The following is a 21411-nucleotide window of genomic DNA, read 5'->3' on the forward strand; positions in this document are numbered from 1 at the left end:
TACTATTATTCTTTATAGTGGTTATGAGATTACATTGATTAATTCAAGTGTAAACTTATATATATATGTATATATATATATATGAATGTATGTGTATGAGCAATCACAATTGTTGGTTAAGCAATCAATTGGAAAGTTTTTGAAATTGTTATAGATTTCAAAGTAAACTGGGATTTTTTTTTTTTTTTTTTATTTTCAAACCACCTAAAACACAAACAACTAAGAAAATAATAATAATAATAATAATCTTTTACCCCCTAACACCACCACATTTTATTTCATTGAATTAATGCAAGATTCATCAATAAAATATAATATCCAATAATTTTTGTTTTTTGCAAGTAAATGCATTAAGGGATACAAAAGAGTAATATCACAAAGCATAATCATTGTTATTACTTTAACCCAATTAAGATTTATCATGAAGCAAAACCAAAACCAAAACCAAAAAATGAAACTATTCTTCACCCGCCTTATGTAGAAATTTGGTGATTGTTTATTTTTCAACATTTTCCCACATTTCCACCTTTTTTTTTCTGTAATTTGTTTTATATTGAATGTGGTTAAAGAACCACCCCCCAACCAACCAATGATAACCAAGAGTAGCAATTGTATGGAAAATTTTTCAGTTTCTTGCCAAGTCATATCAATTTACTCAAAACCAATATAAAATATTTTTGAATGTGCTCCGAAGCTATGTAAATCTTTGGTTTTTTAACGTTTGATTATTGTTTGAATTGTTTATTGTATTCATTAAGTTCTATAATGTCTGAATCATCTTCATACTTTGGAATTTTCATTTTTTCATATTTTCTTAAATTTGTAATTGAGCACTGTGAATGAGGAGGAGAATTTTGCAGCATGGTATGAAACACTGGTGTCTCATATAACTCTGGATAAAAATTGTTAGCAAATTCTTGAACCGAAACTTTAGGAGGATCATATAAATGTATTTCATTTGTTTTTAAATACTCTTCAATGTGGTTATGTTCAATTTGTAGCTTTGAATGAGGTGGTGGCGGTGGTGGTGGTGGTGGTGTAGTAAATTTAGTTTTATTCTCTAATTTATTAATTAAAGGTGTTAGTGTAGTAGGTGATCGAGAATGTTTATCAATTGAATCTTTATCTGATTCCAGTTCTTCACTTCTTTGTGACATAAGTAATGTTTCAAGTATTTGTTGCATTCGATCAATTTTTTTCTCCAATTTGAATAGTTTTAATTTCCATTCATTTTCAATTCTTCGTTTTTCATTTAGTATATATTCTTCAACTTGTATTTGAATAAATTCATCAAAAGTAAATGAATTTAATGACATCTTTTAGGAACTTTGTGTTTGCTTTTTCTTTCTTTTTTTTTTTGTTTTTTTTTAGTTTTTGAATATAGAAGAATCAAGTGGAGTATTTATAAAAGTATGGGGTCTTTTTGGTGAAACACCACTAGATGTAGCAAATATATATTCAATCACACAGTTGTGTGTGTTTCAAGTATAATCAAGTGTAACTTTACCATACAAGGCTTTCCTAATGGTAGAGTTTAAGAAGCATCCAGAACAGATTGCTCTTTCCATAGGTTAAGAATAAAGAATTTCCTTTCTAATGTGTGTGTGTGTGTGAGTGTTCATTCAATTGTTTATAATTCTCTATTCTTCCAAACAGTTTCTTGGATTTCTCTTTTTATAAAATTATTATTTTAATTAATAACAATCAAGTTCAAGAATCCAATGTTGTTAAATTTGAAGAACGTATGAAATCAAAACAAAACAAATATGAAATTGTTTCCAAAATTAGATCCCAAAAGTGCAATTCTCCAACGGTATATGTTTTTTATTGCAATTGTAAGTGCAATTCAAATTGTTTGGATGTGGAGAAAGACATGGTGGGTGGTCATTGTAAGTTAGTATTAGGAACGAAAGAGAGCTGTGTAATATCTTCAAGCATTGTTAAATTCCTAAACACATTTGGATACATTAGTTAAATTCTAGAAATGAAATGAAATGAATTGCAATTTTGATTCTGGTTATTCACCGACAACTTTGACGTATTAAATTCTACCTTGGTTGTCAATCTGAAACTTTAATGGGATTATGAAAAGAGTTGTCATTTCACTTTACAACTACTGGTGCTAGAAGAATCTCACTCTATGCAAAGAACTATATTCTTTTTTGAGGGCTGATTGTTATTGTTAAAGGTATAACTCACAACAAAGTCCCTGATTCAACCACATTTACATTTGTGTTTATCAATACTACCACACAAAACTCATCTCCCAAAATAGATACACACAAAAACTAATAACACAATTAAAGAATATTATTTTCAAGTTTCCAAAAATGCAAAATAAACCCTTTTTTGGTTCAAGTCGAATTGATAAACAAGTTACATCATTGAGCTTGCAGAGTGTTCCCATTTTTTATTAAAAAAGTAACAAAACAAAAGTTTCCTCTTTCTAATACATTAAATGTTAGATAACTTTAAAAATCCAAATATGAAAATATGAATTACATTAATTGTTGTAGTAAGATCATATTTGCTGTTTAATTGTTCTTGCTCTAAGTTTAATACAGAGTGGAGATAATCATATGGTTTTGTTAGTGTTGTATCCATTTGATAATTCCCACACTTTTATTCAATCACTTGGTAAGACTAAACCAAAACAACCCCCCCCCCAGAGGAGGTACACACGGCTTTGAATCGATAGTAATTACATTGGAACCTGTTTTTTTTTTATGTGTGCTAATTAATATATTCATGGAAAGTTAATGAAACTATAAAGAATAGAAATATAAATATTAAACCGAAAAATTACCCAATTTTAAGATCAACCTAAAACCGAAAAATACCCAACCAAACCAAACCGAAAAAAGAAAATTAAACCTATCATGGTAGTTTGTTGTATTAACCAACTACCAGATTAAAAGAAGAACTGAAATCCCCTCCCCCATTATTATTGCACACTTAAAATTTCATTAACTTGTTTGACCACTACTCAATTTAGTATTTTTTTCCGTGTTCCTTCTTTCTTTTGCAATCATCATCACATTCTTCTTCTCTTTCATTAAATTCAGCTCTTTCATTAGATTTCAAAATAATAAGTTCAATTTCAGAACATTGTTCACCAATAGATTCATCATAAAGCTTGTATAACCCTTTGTCGTCAACTTTACAGTGCCAGAATTTGATCTTGTGGTCAAGAGCCAAGTAGTAGTTACCTTCAGTGTAAACAATGGAGAATCCTTCCTTGTGTAAGGCATCCTTTTGTGGTGGTTTGTCAAATTGGAATTGATGATTAGCAACAATTTCACCAATAGCATGTTTTTCATCTCTCAAGACACCATCTCTTAAAGTGATGAGCAAGTCGCAATTGTCGTCATAAAGCTCACAGAATGGGTAGTTGCAACGTTCAACTCTTTCGCAATCATCATCACAGTCACCATCACTGTAGCCACCACGTTTGTAGTTTCTATGACCCTTCTTCTTTCTCTTGCAATCATCATCACAATCTTTATCATTATCTTCTTCATTGAATTCAAAAGCTTCGTAACAGTTTTTACACTTGGAAGCATCATAAGTTTCTCTGCAACCATGGAATAATTGACCATCATCAAGTTCATAAACAATATCTAAATCAACATCTCTACCCCAGTTTTTACCTTTATGTTTCAATTCTTTAACAGCTAAGGCAAACTTCCATTCAAAAGTATCGAAATCACATTCGAATTTTTCACCTCTGGATACACCTTCACCACGGGAAACATAACCAGCACTGACAACAGCCAAAGTAGCTAAAGATAAAGCAGCAATAGAAAACTTCATAATGATTGATTGATTGATTGGTTTGATACTTGAGTAAGTAGTGATGAAAAGAAGAAAAAAAAAATGAATATTTGGAAGAACTTTCGGGCTATATTTATAGTTTTCGTTGCAGTATGTGTTATAGATGTTGTTGTTAGGTTCTAGTAAGAGAAACATAGTCAATGGTTTATTGTCTGCTTGGTGTATTAACTCTGGTGTAAGCAATGGATGTGGTCAGCTTAATTTTTTGGCTGCTAAAATTTGTTGGTGCGTGTGCAAAGAATCAATGTGTTTTGCCAAGATAATTAGCCCAACAACACTCAAAAAATATGACCAAACCTACTACCAATGGGTAAGTGTTCAACCTTGTGAGCTGTTCAAGTTAGTTGCTGTGTAGAGTAACTGATTAACAGAAAATAGGAGAACATTGGTAGGTCTTCCTCCAGCAATACACCAAGCACTGGAACACAGCTAAGTATTGGTTGTTGTTTTCAGTTTTCTTGGCAAGGAAAGGTGATACGGTTCAAATATCGGGTTGAAATCCGGTTAAAAACATAGTATAGTCAAAGCCTATAAACTGGTTGCAAATTTGTATTAATCAAAGCTTAACGGTTAGGGATATTATCTGGCTAACCTGATTAATTCTATAACTAAAACCATTACTGTACTTCCCTGAGTATAGCTTATTTTTAGTGGTGTTGTTCCACTGATTAGCTTAGGTGGGATAACCACATGTGATTGGAACACCTGATAGAAACACTAGTCCTTGTTGATAAATTGAAACGTTTTCAAAAGGAATTGGTTAATAAATACATTAATTAATACACATTGTACAAATCTGAGACTAATAAAATGAAAACTCTTCCAGTTTTGTATTGCAAATATCTGTATCATTATTTTTGAAGAGTTTATTAATTCATAAACCCTACTCTACAAGTTGTTACTAGCTTGAGGAATACATTTTTAGAAGTTTTGTTAATGCTCATAATTGTAACCATTAATAAACCAAATGGAACAGTGATTGATTTATCAGCAACCGAACGAGCTTATACACCAAATATATTTACACAGTACTTGTCATACACATTAGATGAGTGGTTTATTGAAGAATAAAATAGAAATATAGAGGTTCAATTTCCAACCAGCTAATCAACTTAAACACGTAATTGGATCTCAGTAAATGATCATTAACCTCTTTTAACACTTGTTGATTTATAAACTATGATAAAAAACTGTTCCCACCAATCACGATGCTACTAATATGGTTGTTGATTCATTAAAATTCATTTTTTTTTTTTGAACCTTTACACTAACTTTGTTTACACACTTGGACCAACGGAAAAAAACTTGCTACCAAGTGTATTGTGTTCCTGAGAATTCCGAGCCATAAGGTGATTGGCTCTACACTTCACAAAACAGAATCTTTGTTAAGTCAACTATAAAATGTTATTAACGTTCATCATGATAACACCAATATCAAATACAGTCTTACCTCAAACCTTATGTAACTACCGAATATTATAGGTAGATGTTTGACGTGTTGTTTCTTTTCCCCCCGAGGTGTTTCTAATTCCTAAATTCCCCGAAAAAAATGAATATCCAATTATAATTAATTGCTGAATGTCCCAAAACAGATGTATACTCATTGTAGAATGGGTATATACAATCATTTATATTGTCTATAGAGCCTAATCATTATTACTTGACCTGTAACTATAATTTCATTTCAATGTAAAAGCTATGTTATATAAATGTGAAGCAACACTCAAATTTCCTCATGCATCCATTATTCTTTTTTTTTTTTTTTTCTTTCTTTCCAGCCAATTAGAATAAAGTAATTTGTAAAATCACGCACATAAATTTCCCCCGGAACGAATGAAAAAGGAAAAAGGAAAAAAATTCTTGAACAGAAACAATACATAAAGAAAGAAACACTTTAGTATATTACAAATAACAACAGCTAACAAGGAATAAGGAAAAAAAAAAAAAAAAAAAAAAAAATTTCATCAATTCTACTTTTCTCTTTTTTAAACCTTATTATCATTAGACCATTCAATCCATTAATAATGTTCAGATCCATTCTTCATCAACAAAAAGCTGTTCAATTCAGCGTAAGATCCTTGGCTACTGCAGCTGCTGAAAAGGCCCCAAGATTAAAGAAATTCCAAATTTATAGATGGAACCCAGATACACCAGAAGTTCAACCAAAAATGCAAACCTACGAAGTCGATTTGAACAAATGTGGACCTATGGTTTTGGATGCTCTTTTGAAAATCAAAAATGAACAAGATGCTACTTTGACTTTGAGAAGATCATGTCGTGAAGGTATTTGTGGTTCATGTGCCATGAACATTGGTGGAAGAAATACATTGGCTTGTTTATGTCGTATAGATCAAGACGAATCTAAAGACTTGAAAGTTTATCCATTACCACACATGTTTGTTGTCAGAGATTTGGTTCCAGATTTGACTCATTTCTATAAACAATATAAATCCATTGAACCATATTTACAAAGAGATTCTAATCCAGCTGATGGTAGAGAAAATTTGCAAAGTATTGAAGATAGAGCTAAATTAGATGGTTTATACGAATGTATCTTGTGTGCTTGTTGTTCTACTTCTTGTCCTTCATACTGGTGGAATCAACAACAATATTTGGGTCCAGCAGTCTTGATGCAAGCTTATAGATGGTTAATTGACTCCAGAGACCAAGCCACTGCTAATAGAAAGGCCATGTTGCAAAACTCAATGTCTTTGTACAGATGTCATACTATTATGAACTGTGCCAGAACATGTCCAAAGGGGTTGAATCCAGGTAAAGCTATTGCTGAAATTAAGAAACAATTGGCATTTGATTAAAGAAGGTAAGAAGCCACAAACAGCACAACAAAAACAAGAAGAAAAAGAAAAGACATCCTAATAGTTCTGTGATATTTACATTGCATGTAGAAATTGAAACAGTAAAGTTGCATCCTCCTTTATTTATTTAGTTCATATTTTTTTTTTTTTTGGAATATACACGTTATAGTTAATATTTTCTTATATCGTCAGAGTTTGTGATTTGATGACAAAATATCAGTCGATGATCGATTGTTTATTTTGGGTTTAATATAGGTATTGTAATTCTTGAAATGTGGGATGTTAAATATGGAAACAATCGGTATACAAGTTAATCCGTAGTATATATTTGGTAAAGACACGTCTGGTTTCCACCAAAAGTCAAACAAGTACAACTTGATGTGTATAGTTTTTGGGTGATTTATTGTTAATGAAAACGGTTATTAAGTTAGAGAGAAGATGGAAATTGAGTTCGAATATGATGCAAGTGGAATTAATGACCAATTTTCGGTTTTATTGATTGTGCATTTATTCCCCACAAAAACCACCAATAAAAAAAATACTGTGCACGGAATTGAAAGCCAACTATAACCATTAAATATCTCGGATCAAATTAATGGCTATGTGTATTCCTAAGAGTTAAAACCAATAATGGAGCCCATGAAATGAATAGTAAGATTTACGTAGTAAAGCCAAAATCCCTGTTGGGGAATTTTTTACTTCTATTGGAATGTGTAAACAATCTGGGGAATTGAACTTGCAGTATTTTTTTTTTTTTTCTTTCTCCACTTTAAATTGTTACGGTGGAGTTTATGCTCCATTTTAGAATTGCCTAAACAAGTCCGATTTTAATCACGTCTTAACCATCTTAACTCCCTAAACACCTACTCACACACTATTATGCAATAATATACAGTATACACTTAGATTTAGTTTGGTCAATTGAAATTAGACATGTTGGGGAAGGGATAAACTTCTGATTGGAGGGGAATTGGGGATCAGAATTCCTTTTCCGAGTTATTAAAAATTCATATTGTTTTCTTATTTTGCCTTATTTCTTTGTATTCTTCTTGTTTGTTTATTTGTTGCTTTATCGATATCCTTAACCATTTTGTTTCAAATAGAATTAGTCCAATTATGAAAGAGTGGGGGGCTGTATTATTAGCCCACTTTACAGATACTATTCTTTTTTTTTTTTTTTCATATTTGTTTGGATTATTCAAATCATACCATTTACAAGATAAGGGATGTACAAAATATCATATAAATATGCCTGTAAATTTCCAAATATCAAATTCTTGATGAAGATATTTTAAATCATTAATAATAGACAACAAGTCTTTGCATTAATTGATTGACAACTACAACTTTATACTAAACTAACTACTTCAAAAAGCTTAACGGAAAAAAAAAAAATGGGCAAACCAAAGGTATTAATGGTTCTTTATGCTGGTGGTAACCATGCTAAAGAAGAAGCAAAATTATTGGGTACTGTTGAAAATGAATTGGGTATTCGTAAGCTTGTTGAGGAACATGGATATGAATTGGTTACCACTACAGATAAGGAACCGGCACCAACTTCTGCCTTTGACGAGAATTTAGAAGATGCAGAAATTATCATCACCACTCCATTTTTCCCAGCTTATGTCAATAGAGAGAGAATTGCTAAAGCTCCCAAATTGAAACTTTGTATCACCGCTGGTGTTGGATCCGATCATTATGATTTGGATGCTCTTAATGAAAGAGGTATCGCTGCTATTGAAGTTACTGGTTCCAATGTTGTCTCTGTTGCTGAACATGCAGTGATGACCATGTTGATTTTAATTAGAAACTACGGTGAAGGACATGCACAAGCTATTAATGGTACTTGGGATGTTGCTGCTGTTGCCAAAGACGAATTTGACTTGGAAGATAAGGTTATTGCAACTGTTGGTGCTGGAAGAATTGGTTATAGAATTTTGGAAAGATTGGTTGCCTTTAACCCTAAGAAATTGTTGTACTATGACTATCAACCATTGCCAGAAGAAGCCATTAATAAATTAAACGCTGCTTCTAAACTTTTTAATGGTATTGATAACATTATTGAAAGAGTTGAAAAGTTGGAAGATTTGGTATCTCAAGCTGATGTTGTTACCATTAATTGTCCATTATATGAACAGTCCAGAGGTTTGTTCAACAAAGATTTAATTTCCAAAATGAAAAAGGGATCATATTTGGTCAATACTGCTAGAGGTGCTATTGTTGATCCTGAAGCTGTTGCTGATGCAGTTAATTCGGGTCATATTGCTTATGGTGGTGATGTTTGGCCAGTCCAACCAGCTCCAAAAGATATGCCTTGGAGAACTATGCACAATCCATATGGTAAAGCATACGGTAATGCTATGACTCTTCATGTCTCTGGTACTTCTTTAGATGCTCAAGCTAGATACGCCAATGGTGTCAAACAAATCTTGACTGAGTATTTTAACAAGACTTACAAATACAGACCACAAGATGTCATTTGTATTGATGGTGACTATGCCACTAAGGCTTATGGTCAAAGAGAAAAGAAGTAATCCTAGCTGGCTTGTGAATGATTCTTACCAAAAATAAAAGAAACAGTTAATATGTATTGCAGATTTATACGTATAGTGAAAAAAAAAAAAAAAAAAAAAAAAAAAGCGAGTAAATAAACAAATCTTAATCAATACAGTTAGTAACTTCAATACTTTTTTCTGAAAAAGAGACCATGTATTATGGATAGGATACCTCTTTCAGTATTTGAAAAGCTCAATAATCAAGACTTGTGTCTGGATGTTCCAGAAGACAGGTTTGTCTCTAAATGCCTACGATCTCAAGAGACTTTTTCAACTCCATGCAAAGAGTGGACATATTTTACCAAGGGGAACAACATCCTTGAGTTTCACGATACAACTGGATTGAATAAAGTTTTAATATCATTTACACAACCGGCAAAGAAAAGGAAACAAAAGAAACCAAATGGTTCTAGGAATCAACCAAAGATAATCGGCTCTGATCTTACTGAAGGGTTTAGTGAATTCAAACCAGAAAGTTTAAAGGACGTATATCTGTTTGATGATATTTTAAGGTCAATACAATACTTGATTCACAACAAGAAGTTCAATCTAGACGATTTGAAAATTGTTACTATCAGAAGACACTTGCAGAAACTAATGACCATACCTATTTACAAACAAGAGGTCCAATTCAATGTGATATATTGGAAGGGAATGATATTTTTTGCATATGACTGGAAATCAGAAAGTACCAACAACAACGATGATAATTCTTCATCTAAATACCATAAGCTTATGCAATATACTGGTTTTAAATTTGAAAAAGTACTATCTGAAGGCATTAAAGATCTGAACTTTTATACCGTTGTCCAACATTGTGTTGATAATATTCCTGTGATTTATACAGCTGAAATTGATTGTAGTATTGATAAAGAGAAAGGATTGGAAAACTATGTTGAATTGAAAACACATAGCAAATTACCTGATGATAAAATAAGTACAATTAACAAATTGAATAAAAAATTATTATCGACGTTTATCCAAACCAAGTTTATTGATTGTCAGCATTCCATTGTAGGGTTCAGATCAACCGACTTGAAAATAGCATCAATTAAAAAATATACACAAAGAGAACTTGCAAGTGTGATCAATTCATTCCCAGTATTTTTAACTGACAAATGTTCCATTAATACAAAGCTGATTTTCCAGTGGTATAATCTAGTAATTAATTGGATCGTACTGAAAGAAATCACAGATCCCAACACTCCACAAATATTTCGTTTATCTTTCAAAAGAGCTCAAGAGTTAATAAATTCATATTTGATTATGGAAAAGATACAAGATGATACGATATTTAATGATTTAATTCCTAAATGGTTCCAGTCGTTTATTATAAATACTTCTAATAATCCTCTCTATGTACATGATTAATCTTGGATAGAATCTTTAATGGCTAACTTTCTGGAATGTATATCAAAATAGTCAGATAAATCTGCTAATCTCATTGTAGCTGGATTAGCAGTCATTACATGTTTATCTTTGAAAACGACTTTAATTTCTTGGATGTCAGATGGTTTTGTCAAGACTTTACAGTCAATTTTTGTGCCTGATGGAACTCTTGAAAGAAACAATCTCGCACTTTTACCAGCATTTGAAAAAGGGTTGAATTTCACCAGCACATTAGCAAAGTATTTTGTTATCATTATATAGGTAGGTAAATAGGTTGAGTGGAGATATTGTATGGATTGTTTCTAATTTGGTGAAGTTTTTTTTTTTTTTTTTTCTGTTTGTCTATTTTTTTTTTTTTTTCTTTTCGTTTTCATTGCCTAATTCTTTCGTTACCAGGCTTTATTTGATGTGCGTTCGTTCGTTCGTTCGTTCGTTCGTTCGTTGCAAAAAAAAAAAAAAAAAATATATGGCATTTCTATTTCTAAGCTACATGGCAATACCTATGCAAGTATTTCATATTTATTGCTAATTTATTCGTTTACATTTCTTTCAATTCAATAGATGTGGTGTTAGTACTAATACTTTCTAATGTTGCCACTTGTCTGACATTTCTTTTATTCATTATTTCGGTGTATCTTCTCTTCTTTCTTGATTTCAAATGACCCCAAGCAAAATACGCTATTGGAATATAAGACAAAAATGCTGCTCTTAAAAAGTATTCATATATCGAATCTTGTTTAACAAAAGCAAGACTTAAAAACAAAAGAATCATTTCAGCTATCAAACCTAAGGGATATGTCAAATAAAAACTATTATATTCTAACCAAAACAAGAAATGAAATGAACTTTTTGTTTTCACTTTAAATGCATAATAAAAGTAATGAATAAAATATTGAAGACACCAAGAAGTAATTAACAATGAATATGATGTATGTTTAGCTATTTTGGGATGAGGAAATATAACACCATAACATAGCCACACCATTTTCAATCCATTCAGAACCCCCCATAAGGATGTTAATGTAAATCTTTTCCTTAATGCTGATTTTACAAATAATGTTTCGATTATCGGTAGTACAGAAACCACATGAAAGAAATCAGCCATTCCACCAGGTAGGAATTTTCTACCCACTAAAGGAAGTAAAATAAGAAATCTACCTAAGCAACAAAACCATAGGGTTGCAGCAACGGTATTATAAAAGAATGCAAGTTTCTCGTTAAACTTTAATGGGTATAATGATGCCATGGTTATGATTGGTGGTGATTGGGAAGTTTGATAAAGAGTATGATGCTGGTGTTAATAGTTCTTCAAAAAGTAATCTCGAGAACAACACCAAAAATGAAAAAAAAAAAAAAAAAAGATCAAAAAATTTATAATTGACGTGTTTTTCAAGTTTTTCTTTTTCTCTTAATAATCCCACACATACAACACATCGTATTGGAAAGCTCATGAAGTTCATTAAAGTTTTCCTATTATTTGTTACCCTTGTTGTGGCAGCTCAATGGAGTAAAGAAGATTATGAAATCTTCAGCTTTAATGACAAACTTCAACATGACTTGGGGGGTGATATTACGTTTTACAAGTGGTTAGGATTAGAAAAAGGTCCAAAATCAAGTTTACAAGAAATCAACAAGGCGTACAGAAAGTTATCTAGAAAGTTACATCCAGATAAATTTGCCTCTGCATCTCGTTCTGATAAAAAGAAAGCTAATGAAAGATTCCAGAGATTATCATTAGTTGGTAATATATTAAGAGATCAATCTTTGAAAAGAAGATACGATTATTTTTATACAAAAGGATTCCCTAAATGGAAAGGTACTGGGTATTATTATTCCAAATTCCGTCCGGGAATTATATTCACTTTGATTATTCTTTATGTGTTGGTTGGTTTTTTGCATTTTTTCTCTCTCAAAATTAATAGAAAACAAGCATTTAAAAGAATCGTTGATTTAAAAAATGAAGTTAAAAATCAAGCATGGGGTGGATTACAATTCCCTCCTGGTGATGGTTCTGATCGTAAACTTTCAAATGAGGCAACGGGGAAAACTTTTTTGGTTAAAGCTGATGGTACTGTTTGGCTTGTTGAAGATGATGAACAACACTTGATTGATGAGTATGATGTGAATGTCAACCCAGGATTTAAAGAATCATTATTTTTCAAAATCCCAGTTAAAATTTGGAATTTGGTATTAGGTAAATGGGTTCCAATTGATACATCTGTTGAATATAAGAAACAAGAAACATCTCCTCAAGAGGACGCCGACAACAACAACAAGAAGAAAATACAGAAGAAGAAAACAAAAGGTAAAAAAATTGAATTGCCGAATGGAAAGGTTGTATACAGTAGAAAGAAATAAATAAATAGAATCTTGAAATAAACCAAAGTTAAAAAATAACATGTAATTCAATTCAATCATCGTTATGTGTGGGTACTCTTTTTAATTTGTTAGTTTCTCCAATGTCTTCGTCTTCATCTTCATCTTCATCTCCATCAGATGAGCTATCTGACAAATTTTCTAAATATTTATCACTAGAATCATCATGGTGTTCATCTAAGTCATCATCGCAATCATCTTCAATACTATGTTTTGTTAAATCACCACTGGGTGACATTTTCAGTACGTTGATATCAGGAACAAAATATTGGTTCATGTCATAATCATCACCAAGGTCGTTCAAATCATTCAGTGTGTGCTCTTGTTCCAGTTCTTGTACACTGCCATTATTTTGGCCCAGATTATCATTTATAAACTCATCATGATTAGATGCATCTCCCAATATAATTTTCTTTGGCTGATCCATATCCAAATATCCAACAGAAGAAGTATCAAACCCATAATCGTTATTTCCATCTGAGTCCTCAGCACCTAAAACCACATTATAAATCTCTCTGGTTTTCAAGAGAACTTCACTAATAAACCAGGTCCATTTTTCAGATTGGACAGCAGACACTATCACCGGAGATATCAAATCAGGTTTATAAAGAGATGTAAATTTGACAATTTCTTCACTTATTAAAATTAAATGACCCATATAACCAGGTCGTGGATTTAAATCTTCTTTGTAACTGTTAACCACAATATCAGTTAGATTACACTGGTTCTCCTTGAAAAGTTCCACTATTAAAAATGAATTGTATGAATTGAGTTTGCCATTGAAGATTTGCTGAATTAAATCAAACACAACATTATGGAAAAAATTGTTCCATGGAAATTTAGTGAACATACTGATGATATCGTATAAGATTCCCAGATCAAGCAATTTGATTTTGAAATAATCCCCAACACAAGGGTCTTGTCTCATAGATTCATCTCTTTCAGAACATACAAATGGATTCTCAGGTGAAATAGATGGTTCATCATCTTCTGAATCTTCCTCTTGATCTAAACTATCAAGAAGTTTGCCATAATTGTGAACTTCGTCGTTCGAATGACTAGTGAAATGTATATCATCCAAAGATACATCATCTAAACCTGTAGTCACTTGATGGATATTAGGGGAATCAGAAAACAGAATCTGCTCTTGCAAAGCTTTCTGCAACCTTTTTTCTTGTTGAGATCTGATTTGATCTCTGACTTGGATAATCTTCTTTATTTTTCTAGAGTTGAGTAATATCATGTTTGAACAATGCAACAACTCAGCTATCAATTCAGATAATTTAAATCTTGTGAACCCCAAGATATTACTAGTGACATGTGGTGGTGGTATAGGTTCCATTTGTATTAATGCAGCAATTCTATCTAAATTTGATGAAAACAAGTCCAACATCTCGCCTAAATAGATGGGATCTCGTGGTCCAGGTGGATTTTGTTCGAAATCTTTAAGCCATTGATACATGACGTATGAATTCACTTCTATTGGACCCCCATCTCCATTTTGTAACATAGAACTATAAGTCCCACAATTAAGATCATAGTCTGAGTTGTTTTTTCGGATGAGTTCTATAATTATACTAACAACATTATTGATCCCGTGCTTGTTTGTTTGGGTTTTCCCGTTTTCATCATTTATTTTGACTAACATAATATCATCGATCATTGTATTGATAACAGCTGGAGAAACTAATTCTCGTGTCAATTGATTTGGTCCGATGTTTGTTTCCATTACTGAAGCTAGTGCTGCGTTCGAAGATATATTAACTAAAGCTTTTAAAAAATCAGTAGCTGCAGTTTGTTTAAAAAATAATTGATGATTAGGGATGCATTTTTGTGAAGCAAATTGTGAGCTTTCTGGTTTTAAGATTTCAATTAGTTTTGAAATAATATTTTGCAGGGCAATAGTATCAATTATTCCTGTCGGTGAATCCGGTTTATCTGTTTGTATAAGACGAAAAAAGAAATCCATCAATATGGGGACCTCAATTTTCAACAAAAATGTATCAACAAGATTTTTCTGTCTTCTAAAAAAGTTTAAAAGTTCAATACTGTTAGCATCCATCAATTGATCTAAAATATGCACCAAATACGAAACACTGGGAGAGCTTTCCAGTAAATTGTTGAGATCGATAATCCGCCATAGCTTATTTATGAGGCTTTCGGTCTCAGTAATTCGATTCAGAATAATCCACAAATCAACAGATAGTATATCTGCTGCCACTTGAACACATCTGCGAAACTTGCTGTCTTCTGTTTCTTCTTCCTCATTATCGTCAACGTCGTCGTCATCATCATCATTGTCATCATTACTCTTGATACCATTTTTTTGTCTAATCTTTTTAAGTTCTTCTTCCTCTTGTATATCTGTTTCGGGTGGATTTTCATTAAGTAAATCCAAAACCTTTTCATTCTCTTTAATACTCTGTTCGTAAAAAAATTCAACACTTTTTTCCACATAATCAATCAACCCTGATAATATATGTGGTTGAATCAATACTTCTAGAAGCTTCCTTCCCCTGCTATCCTTTGTATTAGCAGTGTTAATGTCATTGGTGGACGATGTAAACGATGCCGAATCTGAGTTTGAAACTGTGGCATCATTGATTGTCTGTGGTTGCAGAAACAGAAAGTTTGCTGCACCGTTTCTTGAGTTATAGTTTCCCTTAATATTATGAAGTTCATTCAAAAGTTCTTCCAGTAATGTTGGATCTCCTATTAGATCTTCAGCAGTGATTGATGATAGATCTTGCACAGAATCTAGAAATTTCAGCAAGGCATTGTTGCTATTCATAGAGTTTGTAAATGGCCAAAACGACATGATTGTAGAAATGTCTATATTCTTTGATGAAGGATTCCTTATTTAAAGAAAGATTGATTTGATTCCTTGTCCGTTCTCTTTTTCTTTTTTATTTTATTTTTTATTTTTTTTTCTTCTGTGGAATCTTAATTCTTGACCAATTTGTGACAATTGTCGTGGTGATGTTAGATGTCAATGATTGAATAATATATGGGATTAGGTGAATGATTCTATTTGTTGTTGTGGTGGTAGTTAGATACAAGAATAGGAAGATCAAGAGTCAAAAAAAAAGGGCAACAAGAAAAAAAAAAAAAAAAGGGAAACTAAGTTAAATTAAACTGTTGGTAGTGAGTAAGTTGTAAGCAGTTGGATAGTGTTGGTGGTGGTAAAGAAAGTTTTTATTTTTGTTCTCATGCAAAAGTTGTAATGTTGATTGATTGATTGATTTACTAAGCAATTCTTTTTTTTTTCTCCTGTCCTGTCCTGTCCTGTCCTTCACTTACTCGCATTCTGGTTGGCGAGAGAAAGAAAGAAAGTGAATTCCAATTTCATAACCTATTAAAATATTCATTTGAATTTATCTTCTGATATATATATATATATACTGACTGTATAAACTCCTAATTCATTCTCTATTGCTTTTCCTTTACCAATTGAAATTAATCGTCAGTGGGCATCTCTTCTATCATTCTAATTGCTCGATCATATTCTTCAAGAATAAAATCATTTATTTCTGTGCATGATTGAGTCACAATATCTTTACAATTAGCAGCACAATGTTCAATCCATTGTTTAATAGTCATCTCTTCTTCTTCTTCAGGCATTTCAGCAATAAATTTAGTAAGATCTCCTGTTACATCATTATGTAAATCATATTCTGAACATGCCAAGTCTTTCAACTCATTTGCACTACTTTCAAGGAATTTTGTTTGTTCAATAAATTGTGACATTGGACGGAGTTGCCATTTTAGTGATGACGATGATTTTGGTGGTGAAGGTGGTTGCAATTTTTTCTTTTCTTCCACACTATTATCTTTATCATTGATGTTGCCGTTGCCGTTGTAATTATTCAATTTATGAATCTCTGTTAATGAAGAATTCATGCCTAAAGGTGATGTATCAAGACCACCAATTCCAAGAACATCTGGATAATGTTTCTCATCAATATCTAAGGAATCTTTGCTTTTTTTGATTTCTTTTAATTCTTTAACTATTTCTTGATTATTGGTTACCTTGGTTGGACTTTTGCTTGGCAATTCATTAATGCTATCTGGTGAATGATATGTGTCAACGTTCTTTGTTTTTGATGGAGAGTCATTTGGATCAGTGCTTTCTTCTAATGATTGATCATTGCTTGTAGTTATATCAGAGCTTCTTCGTACTGGAGATGCCTTTTGGTTGGTTTGTAGCTCTTCTGTTGAATCAATATTTAATTCCTCTTCTTCGTCCTCAGATTCAATTGATTCCTCCTCTTTCTCTTCTTCCTCTTCCTCTTCAATCAGAAAATCAGAATCATCAGTTTCGATGGTGTTCAGATCTTGTTCTACAATTGATTTCTTCTCTGAATCTTCGTGGTTGCCCTTATTCAGGATTAGCTCTTCTTTCTCATTTGTATTTGTCCTTGTTAAAGAATATTGTTCAGTGTCTTCTAACATCACTTTCAGAATTTCAGCATCAATTTGTTTGATATCTTGTATGTAATTTGAGTAGCTGTCATTATCACTAGATTCGGGTTCAACAGCAAAACTGATTCTGGAGTTGTTGGAAGTACTAGTGGCCTGAATTTCAGCAATCTTTGGCTTTGGTGATTTCTCTAAAGATACAAAAGAATCTAGATCTTTCAAAATTAAGGATTCCTTCTTTGGAGAATTATCCACATCTTTTGTTGGGATATTAGAGTTTGGTAAACCCAGTGACTTAGTGATACCAAATACTAATTCTTCATCTGGATCTATAAACACATCCTTGTCATTCTTCGGGATTTTTTGCACGCCATTTTTTGTTTTCGATAAACTGTTGTTGTTGGTAATAGTGTGATTATCATTCCTTTCAGTTTTGATTTCCTCTTCTATCACGTCCTCCTTTGACACGTTATTTTGTTTATGGTTTTTTGCAGAAGATGAGCCATCTTTTCTATTCACCATTGCTTCATTCTTGGGTGATATAAACTTATTTGGACTGCTTAAAACTTCTGCAGTTTCAAATGACATATCAAGAATATTCGGTTTGGAAAGTTTCTTTCGCTTTCTCTGTGAATTTTTCAAAGAATCCAAGAACCTAAATGGAGAGGTATTGGGCTCCTCAAATTTTCTTTTCGTAGATTCAAAGTTTTTGGTTTCTATTTGCCTTTGTGGTTCAGTGTCTCTTGGTTTTGTTTTTGTTTTCTTTGTTCTGGTATCCTTCTTTTTAAATTTTTGGGGTTCAAGTAGATGAGCCAATGGTTCATTTTCAATCTTTTCTATGTGCTTCTCGTCGTATTCTAAGTTATCTTCAGTATTGTCAAATAAAGTTTCTATAGGTATTGTTGACTTCTCCTTTTTACTGATAACAACACGTTTAGGTTTTTTGGTTTCAGATTTAGGTATGGTTTTGCTTTGGTTGGAAGTATCTGTCCCTCTTGTTGGTGCTCGAGATTTTGTTCTCTTTGGTTTCGTTTTATTGTTCTCTAGTTCTTGAGTGGTATCATCAAAATTTCCAGATATCTTAAACAGTGCATCTGAGGTATCTGCATATGATTCACTATTATCGTTACTTTGATATTCTGATTCGTCGTCTGAATCTTCTGAATTAAATTCTTCTTCCTCTATATTTGAATTTACATTATCCGTGTTTTTATTATCCGTTTCATTTAAATTTGAATTATAATCTTCTTGGATAACTGAAACAGATCCCTCTTTTTCTTTCTGTAAATTCAAAGTTGAATGTTTCCCTTCTTCTGTATTCGAATATTTATCTTCATTGTTATCCCTGTTTGAAAAGCTTGATTGTTTCGTTGATATTGGTTCTGTTGGCTCATTGTTTTCCAGGAGAATTTCTGATTGTAACCGATCCTCCTCCTCCTCCTTATCGTTAGTCATAGCGTTTTTTACTTGATCCTGTAGGGACAATTCTTTTGAATTATGTTCTTCCACATCTACATCTTCCATTTCAATTTCATCCATCGGTATTTCATCATTATCATATACTACTTCTTCAACTTCACTATCATTGTGGATTTTTATATCTCCTATACCATCAGTCCCATTTTCATCTGTAGACTCATTATATATTAATGAATTATCCATTTGTTCTTTCTCAATAGTTGAAGATTTTCTCTTGGAATTATCGTTTTTGCTTGATTTTTGAGATACTTCAATAAATTCTTGTAATAAATCTTCGTCGGGTAGCTTATCCCAATAATCAACATTTCTATCTCTTTCTCCATATAATCTTTTAATCCTTTTCGATCTTCTATACGTAGGTCGGTCATCCTGTTCTATTATTGATAAATCTTGTGATATATCTTTAACTGGGGTGGAAAAACTGTTATCAATCTTATTAACAGAAGCATTGTGTGCATCATTGTTAGTGATTTCCTGAGGTGGACTGCTCGATTTGGATAAAGGGTGAGTTGTCAAATTCTCAGATATATCTATTACGTCATCGTTGGGTCTGTTGTAATTGTCATTGACATTTTTAGAAGCATGAAAGCTCGCTAGCTCAATAACTTCCTGATCACTATTATTGCTAATACTTTCTTCCATAGACTCAACATCATTTATGTTATTTATTATTTTTGGATTTTCAAATTCTAAACTACTCTTGTTGTCATCATGTTCATTGTTATACAAATCGAGGAAATAACAATAAGTGGATTCATTTCGTATATGCTCTTCAATAGGATCGTCATCTTCTTCCCAATAATCTAATGCACATTGACAATACATACATCGCACACGGTCATCTTCAATTGATCTTGGTGAATATATAAACCCTGCATGGGAAAGGGAATTTGAATTAGGGATTGAATCAATTTTATCTAATGGATAATTCACATAAAATTGTTTCCTAAATTCAATAGTTTTAGAATGGAAAGGATCATTAAATAAATTATGATTTTTCCAAAAATTTTTCAATTCATCACGGTTCAGATTAAAATTTGATATTATGTCATCTATATTGGCAATTAAACTCATGGGACAAGAAGAATTTCGACGTAAATGTTTGGTATTTATATTATCAACATCTTTGTTAGATTTTATAATTTCTGAATTACCACAATATGCACAAGTGATTCTGGTCTTACTCCTTGATGTGGGATTATAATAAAATCCTGATTCGATTAATCGATCAAAACTTTCAACATTACTGAATTCATCCCATGCCAATGATTTGTTGCCAACTTTTATTGGATCTTCAAATGTTTTTAGTCGATGATCTCGGTAGATCATCTCATGGTTGATATTTGCCATTGGGCTTTAAGGTATGTCGGGTGTAGAATACGTGGTATATATCTACAATGCTAACTATAGTAATAATTGTATACAAAAATGGAGAGAGAAACAAAATAGAAACGCGATAAATTATTTTGTTTATTTTTTTTTTTTTTTGCACTACCCGTATGGTATTGGTGTTGCTCCCAAGCACCATTAAAAGAAACGTCTTGAAAAACAACCAACTTTACTCCACATTTATGAATCTATATTTCTTATACTAATAAAACAGTGTTTTTTATTGTAACTTCTTTTATTGTATGGAACGGTTTGGCTTGATTTGAGCTTTTTATTGTGCCATGATCTAGAAGTTGTAACTAATGGCTTGCCAACTAGGATGCTACCACTATTACTGACCAATCCATCAACTGGAGAATAGTATTATCAAACAAAATCAAGGAATTACTACTTTAAACTATTGTGTGTTCTTGTATGATTATTGTTAAATAAGGTTGTAAACACTAAGTAATGGAAATAGCAATCAATTCAATAGATTCTAAAGAATATTAAATGTTCATATAAGATTTTGATAATCTATAAGTTCGAGCCTATCCAATATATTCCGATCGCCCGAAAATCTTTAACTAATCACAATTTTAAAATGGCCAATATTATAAATACGAATTTGTCTATACATACATTTGTTCTTATGCTGTTAACTATATGTAATGCAGAGTGTTCTAAAAATTGCTATTGGACCTTCCTTTTGAATGTTGAAGAAAACAATTTAACAAACAGTGGGATAGAACCATTGAGTTTGTCTATTTTACACCAAGTACTTTTGAAACGCAGTATTGTGTGATTTATTAGATTATTTAATTGTTTAACGTAGTTTTATTGTGTTTTGTTTTTTTCTTCCATATACCTTGAAGAAGAATAATCACACGATTTATTCCAAACGTAAAGACTCTCAGTTTTTGGTACTGAATATCAGATTTATGGAATGCCAAGAGTTCTGTTAACTAGAATTGTATGATACGTGAAGCTTGATCTGTTGTTGTCGAATACTATGAACAAGATACATTCGTTCAGTATGTGGCTCGTAATTGGCTAAACAAAATCGTCTAAAACCTAAATTAGCAAAATAGATCTTGAAGTGGGGATTTCACTAGTGTGTCTTTTGAACTAAATAATTCAGTCTTTGTGTAGAATGGATAAATAATTTCCCTAAA

General features: G+C 31.9%; 10 protein-coding genes across 10 annotated transcripts; 4 read left to right on the forward strand and 6 right to left on the reverse strand. All coding sequences in view use genetic code 12, as the record gives it.

Annotated features, from left to right (window-relative positions):
- Window positions 1-725: 725 nt before the first annotated feature.
- Window positions 726-1316, reverse strand: CD36_30390 (conserved hypothetical protein; the record flags this gene model as incomplete). Its single annotated transcript, XM_002422008.1, has 1 exon — window positions 726-1316. The coding sequence occupies one exon, from the start codon at window positions 1314-1316 to the stop codon at window positions 726-728; it is 591 nt and encodes a 196-aa protein (XP_002422053.1).
- Window positions 1317-2991: 1675 nt separating this feature from the next.
- CD36_30400 (covalently-linked cell wall protein precursor, putative) lies at window positions 2992-3969 on the reverse strand (the record flags this gene model as incomplete). The annotated part of the gene is made up of 1 exon (XM_002422009.1): window positions 2992-3969. One exon carries the CDS (start codon window positions 3967-3969, stop codon window positions 2992-2994), a length of 978 nt encoding a protein of 325 aa, XP_002422054.1.
- A 1889-nt stretch (window positions 3970-5858) lies between these two features.
- Window positions 5859-6650, forward strand: CD36_30410 (succinate dehydrogenase, iron-sulfur protein subunit, mitochondrial precursor, putative; the record flags this gene model as incomplete). The annotated part of the gene is made up of 1 exon (XM_002422010.1): window positions 5859-6650. One exon carries the CDS (start codon window positions 5859-5861, stop codon window positions 6648-6650), a length of 792 nt encoding a protein of 263 aa, XP_002422055.1.
- A 1394-nt stretch (window positions 6651-8044) lies between these two features.
- On the forward strand, window positions 8045-9184 carry CD36_30420 (NAD(+)-dependent formate dehydrogenase, putative; the record flags this gene model as incomplete). The annotated part of the gene is made up of 1 exon (XM_002422011.1): window positions 8045-9184. One exon carries the CDS (start codon window positions 8045-8047, stop codon window positions 9182-9184), a length of 1140 nt encoding a protein of 379 aa, XP_002422056.1.
- Window positions 9185-9364: 180 nt separating this feature from the next.
- CD36_30430 (conserved hypothetical protein) lies at window positions 9365-10576 on the forward strand (the record flags this gene model as incomplete). The annotated part of the gene is made up of 1 exon (XM_002422012.1): window positions 9365-10576. One exon carries the CDS (start codon window positions 9365-9367, stop codon window positions 10574-10576), a length of 1212 nt encoding a protein of 403 aa, XP_002422057.1.
- On the reverse strand, window positions 10573-10848 carry CD36_30440 (mitochondrial 54S ribosomal protein YmL44; the record flags this gene model as incomplete). The annotated part of the gene is made up of 1 exon (XM_002422013.1): window positions 10573-10848. The coding sequence occupies one exon, from the start codon at window positions 10846-10848 to the stop codon at window positions 10573-10575; it is 276 nt and encodes a 91-aa protein (XP_002422058.1).
- Window positions 10849-11132: 284 nt separating this feature from the next.
- On the reverse strand, window positions 11133-11840 carry CD36_30450 (endoplasmic reticulum membrane protein, putative; the record flags this gene model as incomplete). Its single annotated transcript, XM_002422014.1, has 1 exon — window positions 11133-11840. One exon carries the CDS (start codon window positions 11838-11840, stop codon window positions 11133-11135), a length of 708 nt encoding a protein of 235 aa, XP_002422059.1.
- Window positions 11841-12043: 203 nt separating this feature from the next.
- Window positions 12044-12952, forward strand: CD36_30460 (endoplasmic reticulum-located J-protein precursor, putative; the record flags this gene model as incomplete). The annotated part of the gene is made up of 1 exon (XM_002422015.1): window positions 12044-12952. The coding sequence occupies one exon, from the start codon at window positions 12044-12046 to the stop codon at window positions 12950-12952; it is 909 nt and encodes a 302-aa protein (XP_002422060.1).
- A 52-nt stretch (window positions 12953-13004) lies between these two features.
- Window positions 13005-15788, reverse strand: CD36_30470 (Sit4 phosphatase-associated protein, putative; the record flags this gene model as incomplete). Its single annotated transcript, XM_002422016.1, has 1 exon — window positions 13005-15788. One exon carries the CDS (start codon window positions 15786-15788, stop codon window positions 13005-13007), a length of 2784 nt encoding a protein of 927 aa, XP_002422061.1.
- A 638-nt stretch (window positions 15789-16426) lies between these two features.
- CD36_30480 (conserved hypothetical protein) lies at window positions 16427-20218 on the reverse strand (the record flags this gene model as incomplete). The annotated part of the gene is made up of 1 exon (XM_002422017.1): window positions 16427-20218. The coding sequence occupies one exon, from the start codon at window positions 20216-20218 to the stop codon at window positions 16427-16429; it is 3792 nt and encodes a 1263-aa protein (XP_002422062.1).
- Between the last annotated feature and the right edge of the window lie 1193 nt (window positions 20219-21411).

The sequence above is a fragment of the Candida dubliniensis genome, chromosome R, assembly GCF_000026945.1.
Source record: "Candida dubliniensis CD36 chromosome R, complete sequence".
NCBI lineage: Eukaryota > Fungi > Ascomycota > Pichiomycetes > Serinales > Debaryomycetaceae > Candida > Candida dubliniensis.